Here is a 12253-nt window from a genome sequence, read left to right as displayed (position 1 = left end):
AAATCCAAGGCAAGAAAATATTGACTCCACAAGTTCAAAATGATAATCTAAACAACCAAGGTTTCAATCATAGCTTAAACATGAAATAAGGCGTTCGAAACACCAACAAAACGATGTTTAACAATACAAGTTCGACTGTAGTAATCGTTCGACTAAACAAAATAGAATACAAGTCCAAAAGCAACCCTACGACATACGAAGCCTCACTTCTATCATCTCACCCCGAGCTAACCCAAATGACTAGGTCCAGCTCCTGATGCTCCTGTTGCCAAGTACACATACAAACAAAGACAACAGCCGGATAAACCGGTTAGAAATATAATTTCTAAGTAAAAGAGATAGGCATGCAATATCAAGTAAACACCTCAGATTGAAATGTAATAATCAGTAACAAATGAAAATGAGAATGAATGAATGCATGGCTTCAAAACTCGGGACTATCAAATCAGATAATCAAAATATCAATCGTTATTCGGTTGGGATCCCGGGGCCAAAGTCCTCACAACAACTCACCGACACACCCATTCGGGGTGGATGTCGTTCAACTCAACCCCTATACTTCAGAGCAACTATAAGAAGTATTTTGGCAATTGGAAAAACTCGAAATCCAAAGCCACTTCAATATAGCTCCCTAAATCGTCTAATTTCAAAACGAATCGGGAATTCGGCTCAATATGGAAATGCAAGTGAATCAGATTCACTAAAGCAATTAAACATATAGTATGTGATTTTTGGGAACTCGAGAATAAGTCGATCTCGAGTATTCGTTCCCATTCGTTTCATTGTCGACTTTTACCTTTTCTCGAAGCTTCAAGTGATTCCTATCAACAAGAGATAACTAGATATCATAGTCTATTCGGATAACAAAATCATAATCGATACTTCAATCAATAATATACCGTCTTTAATTCTTCGATCGATAAACAAGGCTCCAAGTTCGATCAACTCCTCAATCAACTGTCAAAACATCAAATACGGACTCAATATCAACTCGAAATTCAAACTCAATCAAATTTGATATACAACTCAAACCGAACCAAAACCGATAACTCAAACTCGATTTTGACGGCATAACGGCTATAAACTGACTATCCGAAAATACAAACCATCAAACAACAAACACAATAACTCAATCATCATCACAATCCATCAAAACAACTCAAATCCAACCTCAAACAAAATAATCATTTTCGAATTTCACCTCTAAAATCATATAAAATCCGAACTTCGTTCTTTTTCCAAACCGACTTCGAATACACGATCTATACTAGCTCAAGAACGACATACTCCAACATTATCAAATTCTGACAACTCAACAAAATCGAAGTTAGAGAGATCGTAGCAAAACTTACGTCTAAATAAAGCCCTCGTTGCGGTGATCGTGAATCCCAACTCGGAATTCAAATCTAACGGTCGGATCGAGCGAATCAAATGGAAAGGAAGCTTGAAATGTCGTTTCCCATGGCTTCCGGAGAGAGAGATCGAGAGAGAGAGAGGGTAGGGGAGGAAGGATGGAATGATTGATTGGTCAACTTGCTCTAATAATAATATATAAAATTCCAATTTTTGCATTTCAGTCCTTTATTTCTCCAAGTTTGCAAAATGATCCCCCTGTGAATATCAATACGATTCTCAATTACTGAAAACTCTGATTATCTCGATTAAACTCAATTATAATAAAATCGAGGCATTACAAACAAGGTCCTCCTTCTTCTACAAGCGGCCCATTGGGAAAACCCTTAGCCTGAGAGGTGGGTGAAAGACTCGAATAAGGAAGTGAAAAATGTTTGTCCGGAAGATATTTCTTGAAGGCACGAGTTGGGTCATTAACCCAACAAGAAAGGACAGGATTCCAAGACAGTTCCATCTTGCTAATCATAGCATGGTTGAAGGTGTGGTAATCAGAGATGGATATAGGATTTGGGTAATCAAAAGAAACATCAAAATGAGTCAAAATACGGTTGATGACCCGAGCAAAAGGTAGAGAAACTTTCCTTGTGGCTTTAGCCGCATTATTCATAGTCTGCATAATGAATCGAGGAAGGTTGAAAGGACGGGAGGAAATGATGTGGTAGAGAACATAGAGGTCAAGATATTTGCAAGTGGAGGAGTCTCCACTGTGCGGAATGATGGAATTGGTGATTAATTTTTGAATGATTTGGTAGTCGGGACAGAGTTGTTTCAAAACAAGACGATCGTCAGCAGTAGTGGCTGGACGACCAAGAATGGTAGAAAGGACCGCATCTCGATCAAAAGTGGGATCGTTAGTGGGCCATCTCTGACCGAAATAGTGGCTAGGCCCCATCGTAGGAATATCAAACCACTCGGCAAAGTTGGAGACAGAAAAGCGAACATGCTGACCCTGGACAATCGTGGTGATATGAAGCTCCTTGCCAAGTTCGAGTTCCAGGTTGGCATAGAACTCGAAAAGTAACTCTGGAAAAATGGCATCCGAAAGGAAAGGCTGGAAAAAGGATTCCCAATGCTGGGCAGCAATGAGAGGCAGCAACAGTAGATGAGATGACGCAAGGTAGGTTGTATCGAAAATACGACCGGGTAAAATCGGTCGAGTGGGGTAATCGTCGGGGATAGGACGAGAAATAGCAGGTAAATTTAGATCATGGATAGGGATTGGGCGACTAGAGCTAGCTTGATCACGACGGCGTTTGGTAGGAATTTTGTAGGCTAGATTTCGGACTAGGTAGAATAAAGGAATGATTTTAGGGGTGAATAATTCGGATGGCCCGAGGGGGTATTTATAGCCGCGACTTCGGACGCTCCGAACAGGGTTCGGATGGCCCGAAGGTGATTACCGAGGAGATAAGATTGACAGTCTCTAATAAAGGTTCGGAGGGCCCGAAGTAAGTTTGGATGATCCGAACAGTTCATTTTTAAGTTCGTGACGTCCGAAGGACTTCGGAGGGCCCGATGATAAGGCAGTCAAAATTCAAAGTTTTACCGCGCAGAGTTCGGACGGCCCGAAGCTTATTTCGGAGGGTCCGAACTGACTAATTTGGAGGGTATTTTGAAAGTTTTAAACTGAAAGGGCGCGAGGCAGTTCGGGTCCTCCGAACTAGTGTTCGAGTGGTCCGAACTGGCCGAAGTCAGGATTTTCGAAAAATGACTCTTTAAATGATATTTTGCAAATTAAGTAATAAATCAAATAATTCACATAAAATGTGAGCTTTTTAATTTTGAATAAATACAATTGATTTATATTTATCCAAAATTAATTTGCTCGAGTTTAATATTAAGCTTCCCCTTAAAATGACATTAAATTTAAACTTATGTCTACAAGCGATTACAACTCAATCATGTCAAGTTCACCACGCAAACGAATAAAAGTATTTTCATCTAGTGGTTTTGTAAAAATATCAGAAATTTGATTAGTTGTGTCAACATATTGAAGTTCAACTTCATTTCGTTCGATGTGGTCACGAATAAAATGATGACGAATGTCAATATGTTTGGTACGCGAATTTTGAATCGGATTCTTTGTAAGACATGTGGCGCTAGTGTTGTCACAGAAAATAGGAATTTTTGAAAAAGATACACCATAGTCAAGCAATTGATGCTTCATCCAAAGAATTTGCGCACAACAACTACCGGCAGCCATATATTCGGTTTCGGTCGTTGACAACGCAACACAATTTTGCTTTTTGGAAAACCAAGAAACTAAAAAGTTTCCTAAAAAGAAACAAGTTCCACTAGTGCTTTTCCTGTCCACCTTATATCCACCAAAGTCGGCATCACAGTACGCTTTTAAATCAAAGAAAGAATTTTTCGAATACCACAAGCCGAGATTTGGAGTATTTGAAAAATATTTGAAAATGCGTTTTAACTCGAACAAATGTGATTCTTTTGGACATGATTGAAATCGTGCACAAAAACAAACAATAAATATAATGTCTGGTCTACTAGCAGTAGCATAAAGTAAGGAGCCAACATTACAAGAAAAACGGGAAACGACAACGGATATAATCCGTTGTCGTAGGGGTCAAAAAACCGTTGTAATTTAAGGTGTTGTCAAAAGTATAACATACAACAACGGTTTATATCCGTTGTGGATTCCAACATACGACAACGGATATGCAACAGTAAATATCTGTTGTCGTACACAGTATTTGACAGCAGTTTATAACCGTTGTCTTAAGTTGCCTTTAACGTCAGTTATAAACAGTTGTCTATGTTGACATACGACAACAGATTTGCAACAGTTTATATCCGTTGTCGTAGACATTATTCAACCACATTTTAAAACCGATGTCTTATGTAGGTGTTTGCTTATTATTCAACCATGTTTCAAAACCGTTGTCTTATGTTGTTTTTTACAACAATTTTTAACTGTTGTCTTAAGTTAATTTTCACAACAGTTATTATTCGTTGTCCTCAACATTTTAAAAATGTTGTCATTATTTAATTTTCACTGTGAATTCAAAACCGTTGTCTAATTTAATTAGTGCTATATACCCATACAAAATACAATATTTACTACATGCATTAAATCCGTGGAAATATTATATATCTTCAAGTCTCAAAAACTGTTACATGGATCTAAACACTTTTGAAGAAACTGTAGCGCTAGTAATTTTGAACCCAACATGTCATGGAAGTTGTACAAAAATAGATGTACTTATCTGACCGAGTTTACTAGTATGAAACCATACATCACATATTTTCGATCACGATTTCCAAAAACAGCTTCTCCTCAATAGTTAAAGGCCGATCTTGAAACAAATCTCTTCTCCTCAATTTCCAAAAACAGCTTCATTCCACAGCCCAGTCTCCCGACAGCCAAAACTACTAGTAACAACAAATACCAAATAGTGTTACAAGCCAATTACAAAAATCAGCCACACACCAGTCCATGTATTATAGTTTCCAAGCATTGTATGCCATTATGTGAATCCTACTGAAAGAGGACTTTGTACCACAGTCCATGCATGACTCTTGTTTTCATTTCAGTGGACTTCCTATTTCTAGTACTTTATTTTTTCATGTATGTTATGGTAATTCCAAGAGTAATTGATGTGCTAATTTTAAAAACAAAGAAACCCATGAAAAGAAATAAGAGGAGCAAAAGAAGATATCTCAAGGAAAAAATAACAATAATTTTTATTTCAGCTCATAAAATTCCCTAGATTAAAACTAGCAGACCACGGGGAAAAATTAATTCTCATCAGTAGACAAAAGAAAACAAACAAAAGCATAAAAAAAAAAACAGATCTCCTTGGAAACTCCAAAAATCGATCGAAACTGATACTCCACTCAAAAAATCAACGGCCAAAAAACAACCGAAAGATCCACCTCTAATTGAAAATAGATAAACTGAGACAGTAAAGTACAACCAAAAGATCACCTCTAATATATATTTTTCCCAAGTTGTATTACAATTACAAAAAAATCCAACAAACTTTGAAAATTAAGTATACCTTCTCTCAAATTCATATAAAACTTACATCTACCCACATATAAACTTAAAAAATCACATATCCTAATTTTTTAAATACCTTGACTGTTACAACATTTTGGTAATTAACTAATATTAAAAAATACCGAACAAATATGGCTAACTACTAAGATCTAACAAGCTTGCATTCGTACTTGATAGGATTTCTAACTGAAATTTCTGAACCACCAAGCCAAAATTTGTATAAATATTTATCACAACAACCAGTCAATTCTTCGACGAATCACGTACAAAATAATTCTCAATTAGTTTCACACCAATTAATCTAATCCAAACAGATAAAAACATATAAATCTCAGACAAAATAGATAGAACATAATTACCAAAAGCGAAAGAGAATAGAGGTTCTAAAGGCATTAATAACCAGATACATAACCTGCGTAAATTTACATGCATGCATGTTCATTCAGAATAAATGCCTATTGGCCAATCAAATTCTCGAAATACGCAAGTTGAGAAACAGTTTCGAGATGAGAGTCATTAACAATTGATTAATTAATATATATATAGGAACGTAATTCAAAGAATATGCACAATGCCCAAACACAACAACTTGAACATGTGCACTTGCTGGATCAAGCAGCCCAATTTCTATCTTATTAATTTGTTTATCTGTTGAGATTTTAGACTGGTACATCATTAATTACACATAATAGATCAATATATAAGCTTAGCTAGTACACTGATATTTGGAAAAACAAACCGACCATTTTACACAGGTTTGATAACCACTATGCATACCAACAACACAAAACATACACAGCTATAAATTTATCATCTCATCGATGATTCTAAAGAAAATGCACAGGCAATTATGAAAACCAAAATCAGCACCCATCTACTCCCTACCAGCACGAGCAATCAATTGCAAGAGATTTAAAACAAGCATCCGCAAACACATACAAATTAATCCACCCAAAGATTTTAAAAAATGGAATCAAAGAAATGTAGGACGAAATGAGAGAGATGAACAATTGTCCATGCCATGCCCGGAGAACACCAGAAGACCGAGAGTACGACCAGCCAGGAGAAGAATAATATGAGTATGTAGATGGTCCATACACCAGGATACATGAACCACTCCGTATTCCGATTCAGATCCATAAGGAAAAGTTTTAATTTCAATTAATACACAAATTTTTAGTATAATTAATATATATATATATATATATATATATCTCAAAGTTGAAATAGGAATTTTATCTCATAATTTTATGTCCCATATTGATGATCGATTTCTTGTAAGAAATCTTTGATTTTCTCATTTGGAAGGGTTATCATTGGAAGGTTAGTCGAAGAACATAAGAATCCCACCTTCAAAATAATTTGAGGACACATCAACTTAGATTTTATGTTAATTAATACATCATATTTCCTTCCCCCAAATCCTAGTTCGTAAAATAAAATAAAAAGACTTTCAAGAATAAATACCTTCAATAATGTTAGCGGCGAGATCGAGATAAGAAAGAGACCTTAAATTCCCCAAAGAATCAGGAATCCCACCATCCAGCTTGTTATCGTCGAGTTCCATAGAGGAAAGGGACACCAAATTTCCTAAAGAGTCGGGAATCCTGCCATCTAGCTTGTTGTAGGAGAGATGGAGCTCCAGAACAGATGCTAGATTTCCCAAAAAGTCTGGAATCGGACCTTTGAAATAATTGGAATACATCTCAAATCCACTAGAACAATTGCTACTGTATTCCAAAAAAACTTAAATTTAATTAAACCTAGTTTTTTCCTTTCATTAATTGAAATAGAAATTCCTTGTGGAACAAAATAAGATAACAATAATACCCTCAAGCATGTTCTCGGAGAGATCAAGATGAGAAAGAGACATCAAATTCCCAAAAGCACGAGGAATCTCGCCATCCAGCTTGTTGTAGGAGAGATCAAGCTCCAGAAGGGCACTAGACTCCCGAAAGACTCAGGAATCCGACCTTAAAATTCAATCAATCAGTGATGAATTAATATCAATGGGATCGAGGAAAGTTATTACCTTGAAGATTGTAGTGAGAGAGAACAAGTTGCGAAAGGAATGTCAATATATAAAATCAATTAAATACAAAATAAATGAAGAAAAGAAGAGCATACAATGTACCGCTGGTAGAACTTGCGCTTGAAGTGATCGACATCAGATCTTGAAGACATATGAGGAGGAAGGAGAACGTTTGACCAGTAGTCCGCCCACCGCGCATCGTTCTCATAATCGTAACTCTATATCATGCCATGCTAGAAAGTAGAAAGAAAACTGTACAATTAACTAATATACACCAGGCAAAGAGAAATCTCCCACGCCCAAAGCCAACCATCGCACTGGAAAGCATAAATTCTCACAGAACAATTAAATTGGAGTGACATCAAAGTAACAATGATAGAATTCTCTTTTTATTTCACTAAAAAATACATACAAAAGCAATTGAAATAAGACGTAAGAATAGACCAATCAAATAAATTATTAAAGTTTAAAAGAACAATAAAAACAGTAAAATAACTTTTTGAGTAATCCCCAATCAATTATGGTATACCTGGCTAACAACATGTTAGCACCATGAAATTATGAGAACAGTCTTATCAATTAATTGGTCACCAATTTGCGTCTAAAAAATCATAAATGACTATGTAAGGCCAACAAATGAACCAAATTGAACCCTTTTATTGGGCACCTCGAAATCTCTGGGAGAAGGCTTGAGCGTTAAAGTACCAAAGAGTTATTGATGCTCAATTTCCAGGTGGGACTGCTTTTGTTAACAATTCTAAACCGTTTCGCAAGCTACTGTAACGACCATCAACGAATTCAGTTAAATTTAATACTGATTTGATATAAGAGATCATAAAACAAAACTATGGGGACATATAGTTTTTCTCCAAACCGGACAAATCAGGGTAACCGGTATCTTCCTAATTCTCAAACAATTAAATAAGTAGGTCACAAAAAGTATTGCAAGATTCACAAATTTTTTCACCTCAACTTAAAGACAATATAACTCCACGACAAAAATTATACTCACAGCTTACAGAATCTCAACAAGGTAGATGAAGAGATTTATTTCAAATAATGTACATTGTATACATCTGGATTCAGAATACAAAAGGAGGTCGAAGAACAAGTACCTGTAGTTCACCCAATACATCTGATAATTTCCCATTCTTCATCTGTATCTTTCCCGTATAACCTAATTGCACCAAATAAAAGCAACCAAAAATCTCACAAAAATTCGGATCAAACTCAAACATAAAAATTGCAACAAAAAAACACACACAAACAAGCACAATCTAGAGATACATGCTCCAACGATGAGGAGTATCCTCTAAACCCCTATCCCAGCCTGCATAGCCATCGCTGAATGATCCGCAGTACCTGAGTTCAAAGGAGATAGTAATACAAACCCTAAAATCTTCAAAGAGACGGCGTAAAACCAAAACCCTAGCTGCGGCAGAGGCGGAGCAAGCCAAAACAGGGCAGCCCCTGCCTCGAAGGAATCAATTGAAGACATAAAAAGTGTGGAGAGAGAAAAAGAAGGTGAAGAGCATGCGATTTTCTTGGAGGAGTGGCCGGTTGGTGAGGATGAGAGGCGGCGGCTTAAGGAAGGGAGCGGAATAGAGAAAGGAGGCTATTGGGCTTTGGCCCAACTAATTCTTTTTTCCCAGCCCATTTAATAAGGCCCCTTGTACAAATTCTTTCCCCCATCCCTATCTGGCTAATCTATCGAGAAAGTGTGAGATCGAGATAAGGAGAGCTTGAGCAGCCGCAGAAAGAACTCGTGCGTTCTTGGCTTTCTTCGTGAATCAAGTGAGCGTTCCTAGTTCCCTTTTCTTGCACTCGTGGGGTGCTGTCTTCTTTCTCTCTCGTTGAGCTTTGTGCTCCTGAGCCTCTCTCATTCGTTCCTGGTGTCGTTCTGGTTCGTGGGAATCCTCTTGAGCCTTCGCCTTGGTTTTCCGTTTAATTGGAGAAACGGTCTAGTTATCTGAGCCCGAAGCTTGCTATTTCTTCACGTTTATTATACTGCCATTTTTCCTGTTTGTTTTCTTTGGTTTTCTTCCTTTGCCTGCTGCTGGCTCTGTGCGTGTTATCTTTGCAGGCAATAGGTACAACAAAGGGGATGGCAAATCGGCTAGGAACAGAGGTGCATACCTAACAGTGGTATCAGAGCCACTGGTACACTGCCGAGTTGCATGGAATAGCTTGGATAGCAGCTGCCATCGCTGATGGTCAGCAGGCGCGCTTCCTGGACAGCAACCGAGCCGACTGGACAGTCGCTGCTTTCGTTGGACATAAGCCACACTGCCTTGGACAGCCCGCTTCCCTTCGTTGCCTTTGCGTGTCTTACTGGTTCGTGGGATCGAAACTCTTACTTAGAGTTTTGCTCTGGTAAATTGGCTTGAACCTCTTTTATCGCATTTGTAGTAGCCGCTGGCCGCGGTTTAGGTTCTGGGATTTCGTGCTATTAGATTCCTAGGACTTATGTGCTTATTTGCGTTGACTGTGTTACTTTTGTGATTTTAAGTGGCTTCCGTTGTGACTGCTCTTATTTGTAAGTTTATTGCATTTCTGTGTGAAAAAAAAAATTCTGTGTTTTTTCCAAAATGTCGTTCACTGGTTTTAGTCTTGAACCTTTTAATGGGAAAACTGATTTCTCAATTTGGCAGCAGAAAATGAAAGGAATTTTAATACAACAAAAAGTTTTCAAAGCAATAGATTTGTCGTATCCTGCTGCCGAAACGGCCGAGAAAAAAGCTGAAATGGATGAATTTTCTTACTCCTCTATTATCTTGAATTTATCTGATTCTGTGTTAAGAAAAGTGGGTAAACTGAAATCGGTCAAAGAACTTTGGGAAAAATTAGAAGAGCTCTATACGGAGACTTCACTACCGAGTAAATTGTTTTTACTTGAAAAATTTTTCCGTTTCAAACTCGATTTGAACAAGGAAATTGATGAAAATATTGATGTGTTTACCAAATTAATTCAAGATATTAAGCAAACAGGAGATAAACACATTGATGATTACACACCTATTGTTCTCTTGAATGCTATTCATGATTCTTACAGTGATGTTAAATCTGCTATTAAATATGGTAGAGACAATATAACATTAGAAACTGTTGAGAATGGTCTGAAAAGCAAAGAGATTGATTTTAAAACCAATAGGGGTGGTAATAATTTTGGTAAGGCTATGTTTGTTAGAGGAAGGTCTAAAACTCGTTTTCAAAGACATTCAAACAACCAAAATCAATCATATGCCAAAAACAGAGGTAAGAGTAAGCAAAGATCTCAGTCGAGGCCTAAAAATAGAAAGTGTTTTAATTGTGGTGAAACAGGTCATTACATTAAAGATTGTTCAAGGCCTAAACAAAAACAAAACCAGAATTACAAAAATCAGCATGATGATATTGCTAATATGGCTTCTTCTAGTGAAAACATGGGTGATATTTTTATGGTGACTGAAGTATGTGATGTGCCTACTGTGAATTCTGTGCATTCAAGTGCTTTGTGTGAAAATGAATGGCTTGTAGATTCTGCGTGCACTTTCCACATGTCTCCATTCAAAAATATGTTTTCTACTTATAAAGAAGTGAAGCATGGGCCTGTTTCTATGGCTAATGAAAAGATGTGTCAAGTTGCTGATCTTGGTGATGTATGCTTGAAATTTGATTCAGGTTATGTGCTGACTTTGAAAAATGTTAGACATGTTCCTGATTTATGTCATAATTTGATTTCCTGTGCATCTTTGGAAGATGACGGTCTATAGGGTAGATGGGGTAATGAAAATCTTGAAAGGTTCTTTGGTGATTTTCAAAGCTGAAAAATTGAGAAACTTGTATGTTTGCCATGCTGAACATGAATCTTGTATGCAAAACTTTGTGAATGCTGTCTTGAGTGATAAAACTGATTTGTGGCACAAAAGACTTGGTCACATGAGTTCTAAAGGTTTAGAAATTTTGCATAAAGATGGTTACTTTGGTACTGAAAAATTGTCTTGTGTGCCATTTTGTGACGCATGTGTTCTAGGCAAACAATGTAGAGTCAAGTTTCCACATTCCCCAAGTCCCAAATCATATCACTTCTGAAATTCTTGAATATTTGCATGCTGATATTTGGGGTCCTGCTAGTGTGCCCACAAATGGTGGAAATCAATATTTCTTATCTGTGATTGAAGATTTTTCAAGGAAAGTTTGGGTGTTTTTATTGAAAAACAAATCTGATGTGTTTGAGAAGTTTAAAAACTGGAAAAACTTGATTGAAAATCAAACTGGTAAGAAAATTAAAATTCTAAGAACCGATAATGGTCTTGAATTTTGTAACAAATTGTTTGACAACCTGTGTGCTGAATATGGTATTCAAAGACACAAGACTGTCCCTTATATGCCTCAGCAAAATGGTGTTGTTGAACGTATGAATAGAACTTTACTTGAAAGGGTGAGGTGTATGCTTGCATGTTCTGGACTTTCAAAAAAGTTCTGGGGTCAAGCTGTTTGTACAGCAGCTTATTTGATAAATAGATCCCCTTCTGTGCCTTTGAATGGTAAGTGTCCAGAATTTGTATGGTCGGGTACGCAAACTGATTTATCAAACTTGAAAGTTTTTGGTTGTTCTGCTTTTGTGCATCAGAAACAAGATAAACTTGAACCTAGATCAGTAAAATGTGTTTTTCTTGGCTATCCTGATGGGGTTAAGGGTTATAGATTGTGGTTAAGGGATCAAGCTGGTTTTAAAGTGTTAATCAGTAGGGATGTTGTTTTGAATGAATCTGATTTTCCATGTTTATCTGCTCCCTTACCCATTC

The 12253-nt window shown here is 37.0% G+C and overlaps 1 protein-coding gene across 4 annotated transcripts; it reads right to left on the bottom strand.

The window, feature by feature from the left end:
- Positions 1–4487: 4487 nt before the first annotated feature.
- LOC140892640 (uncharacterized) lies at positions 4488–7785 on the bottom strand. 4 transcript variants are annotated; one of them, XR_012152865.1, is made up of 4 exons: positions 7562–7785; positions 7265–7407; positions 6943–7164; positions 4488–4803 (listed from the first exon to the last, which is right to left on the bottom strand). XR_012152865.1 is itself a non-coding variant. In XM_073301585.1 (4 exons), the coding sequence occupies exons 2-4, from the start codon at positions 7305–7307 to the stop codon at positions 4709–4711; spliced, it is 354 nt and encodes a 117-aa protein (XP_073157686.1). In that variant the 5' UTR covers positions 7308–7407; positions 7562–7785; the 3' UTR covers positions 4488–4708. The 4 variants fall into 4 exon arrangements, 3 of the variants coding, with proteins under 3 accessions (XP_073157686.1, XP_073157688.1, XP_073157687.1); XM_073301585.1 differs by having other exon boundaries at positions 6902–7117; XM_073301587.1 differs by having other exon boundaries at positions 4488–4800; positions 6902–7117.
- Positions 7786–12253: the final 4468 nt, after the last annotated feature.

Source organism: Henckelia pumila, chromosome 3 (assembly GCF_033568475.1).
Source record: "Henckelia pumila isolate YLH828 chromosome 3, ASM3356847v2, whole genome shotgun sequence".
NCBI lineage: Eukaryota > Viridiplantae > Streptophyta > Magnoliopsida > Lamiales > Gesneriaceae > Henckelia > Henckelia pumila.
Note: the sequence above shows the minus strand (reverse complement) of the source record. Positions and strands in the feature narration are given on the sequence as shown.

Excerpts from the sequence above, each read along its gene's own strand:
- LOC140892640 (XM_073301585.1), bottom strand. The coding sequence starts at position 7,307 with ATGTCTCTTTCTCATCTTGATCTCTCCGAGAACATGCTTGAGG. Across the intron at positions 7,118-7,264 it reads CTCCGAGAACATGCTTGAGG|GTCCGATTCCAGACTTTTTG; the intron begins GTATTATTGTTA and ends ATTATTTCAAAG. Across the intron at positions 4,804-6,901 it reads CGCCGCTAACATTATTGAAG|TAGTTTTGGCTGTCGGGAGA; the intron begins GTATTTATTCTT and ends TGTTGTTACTAG.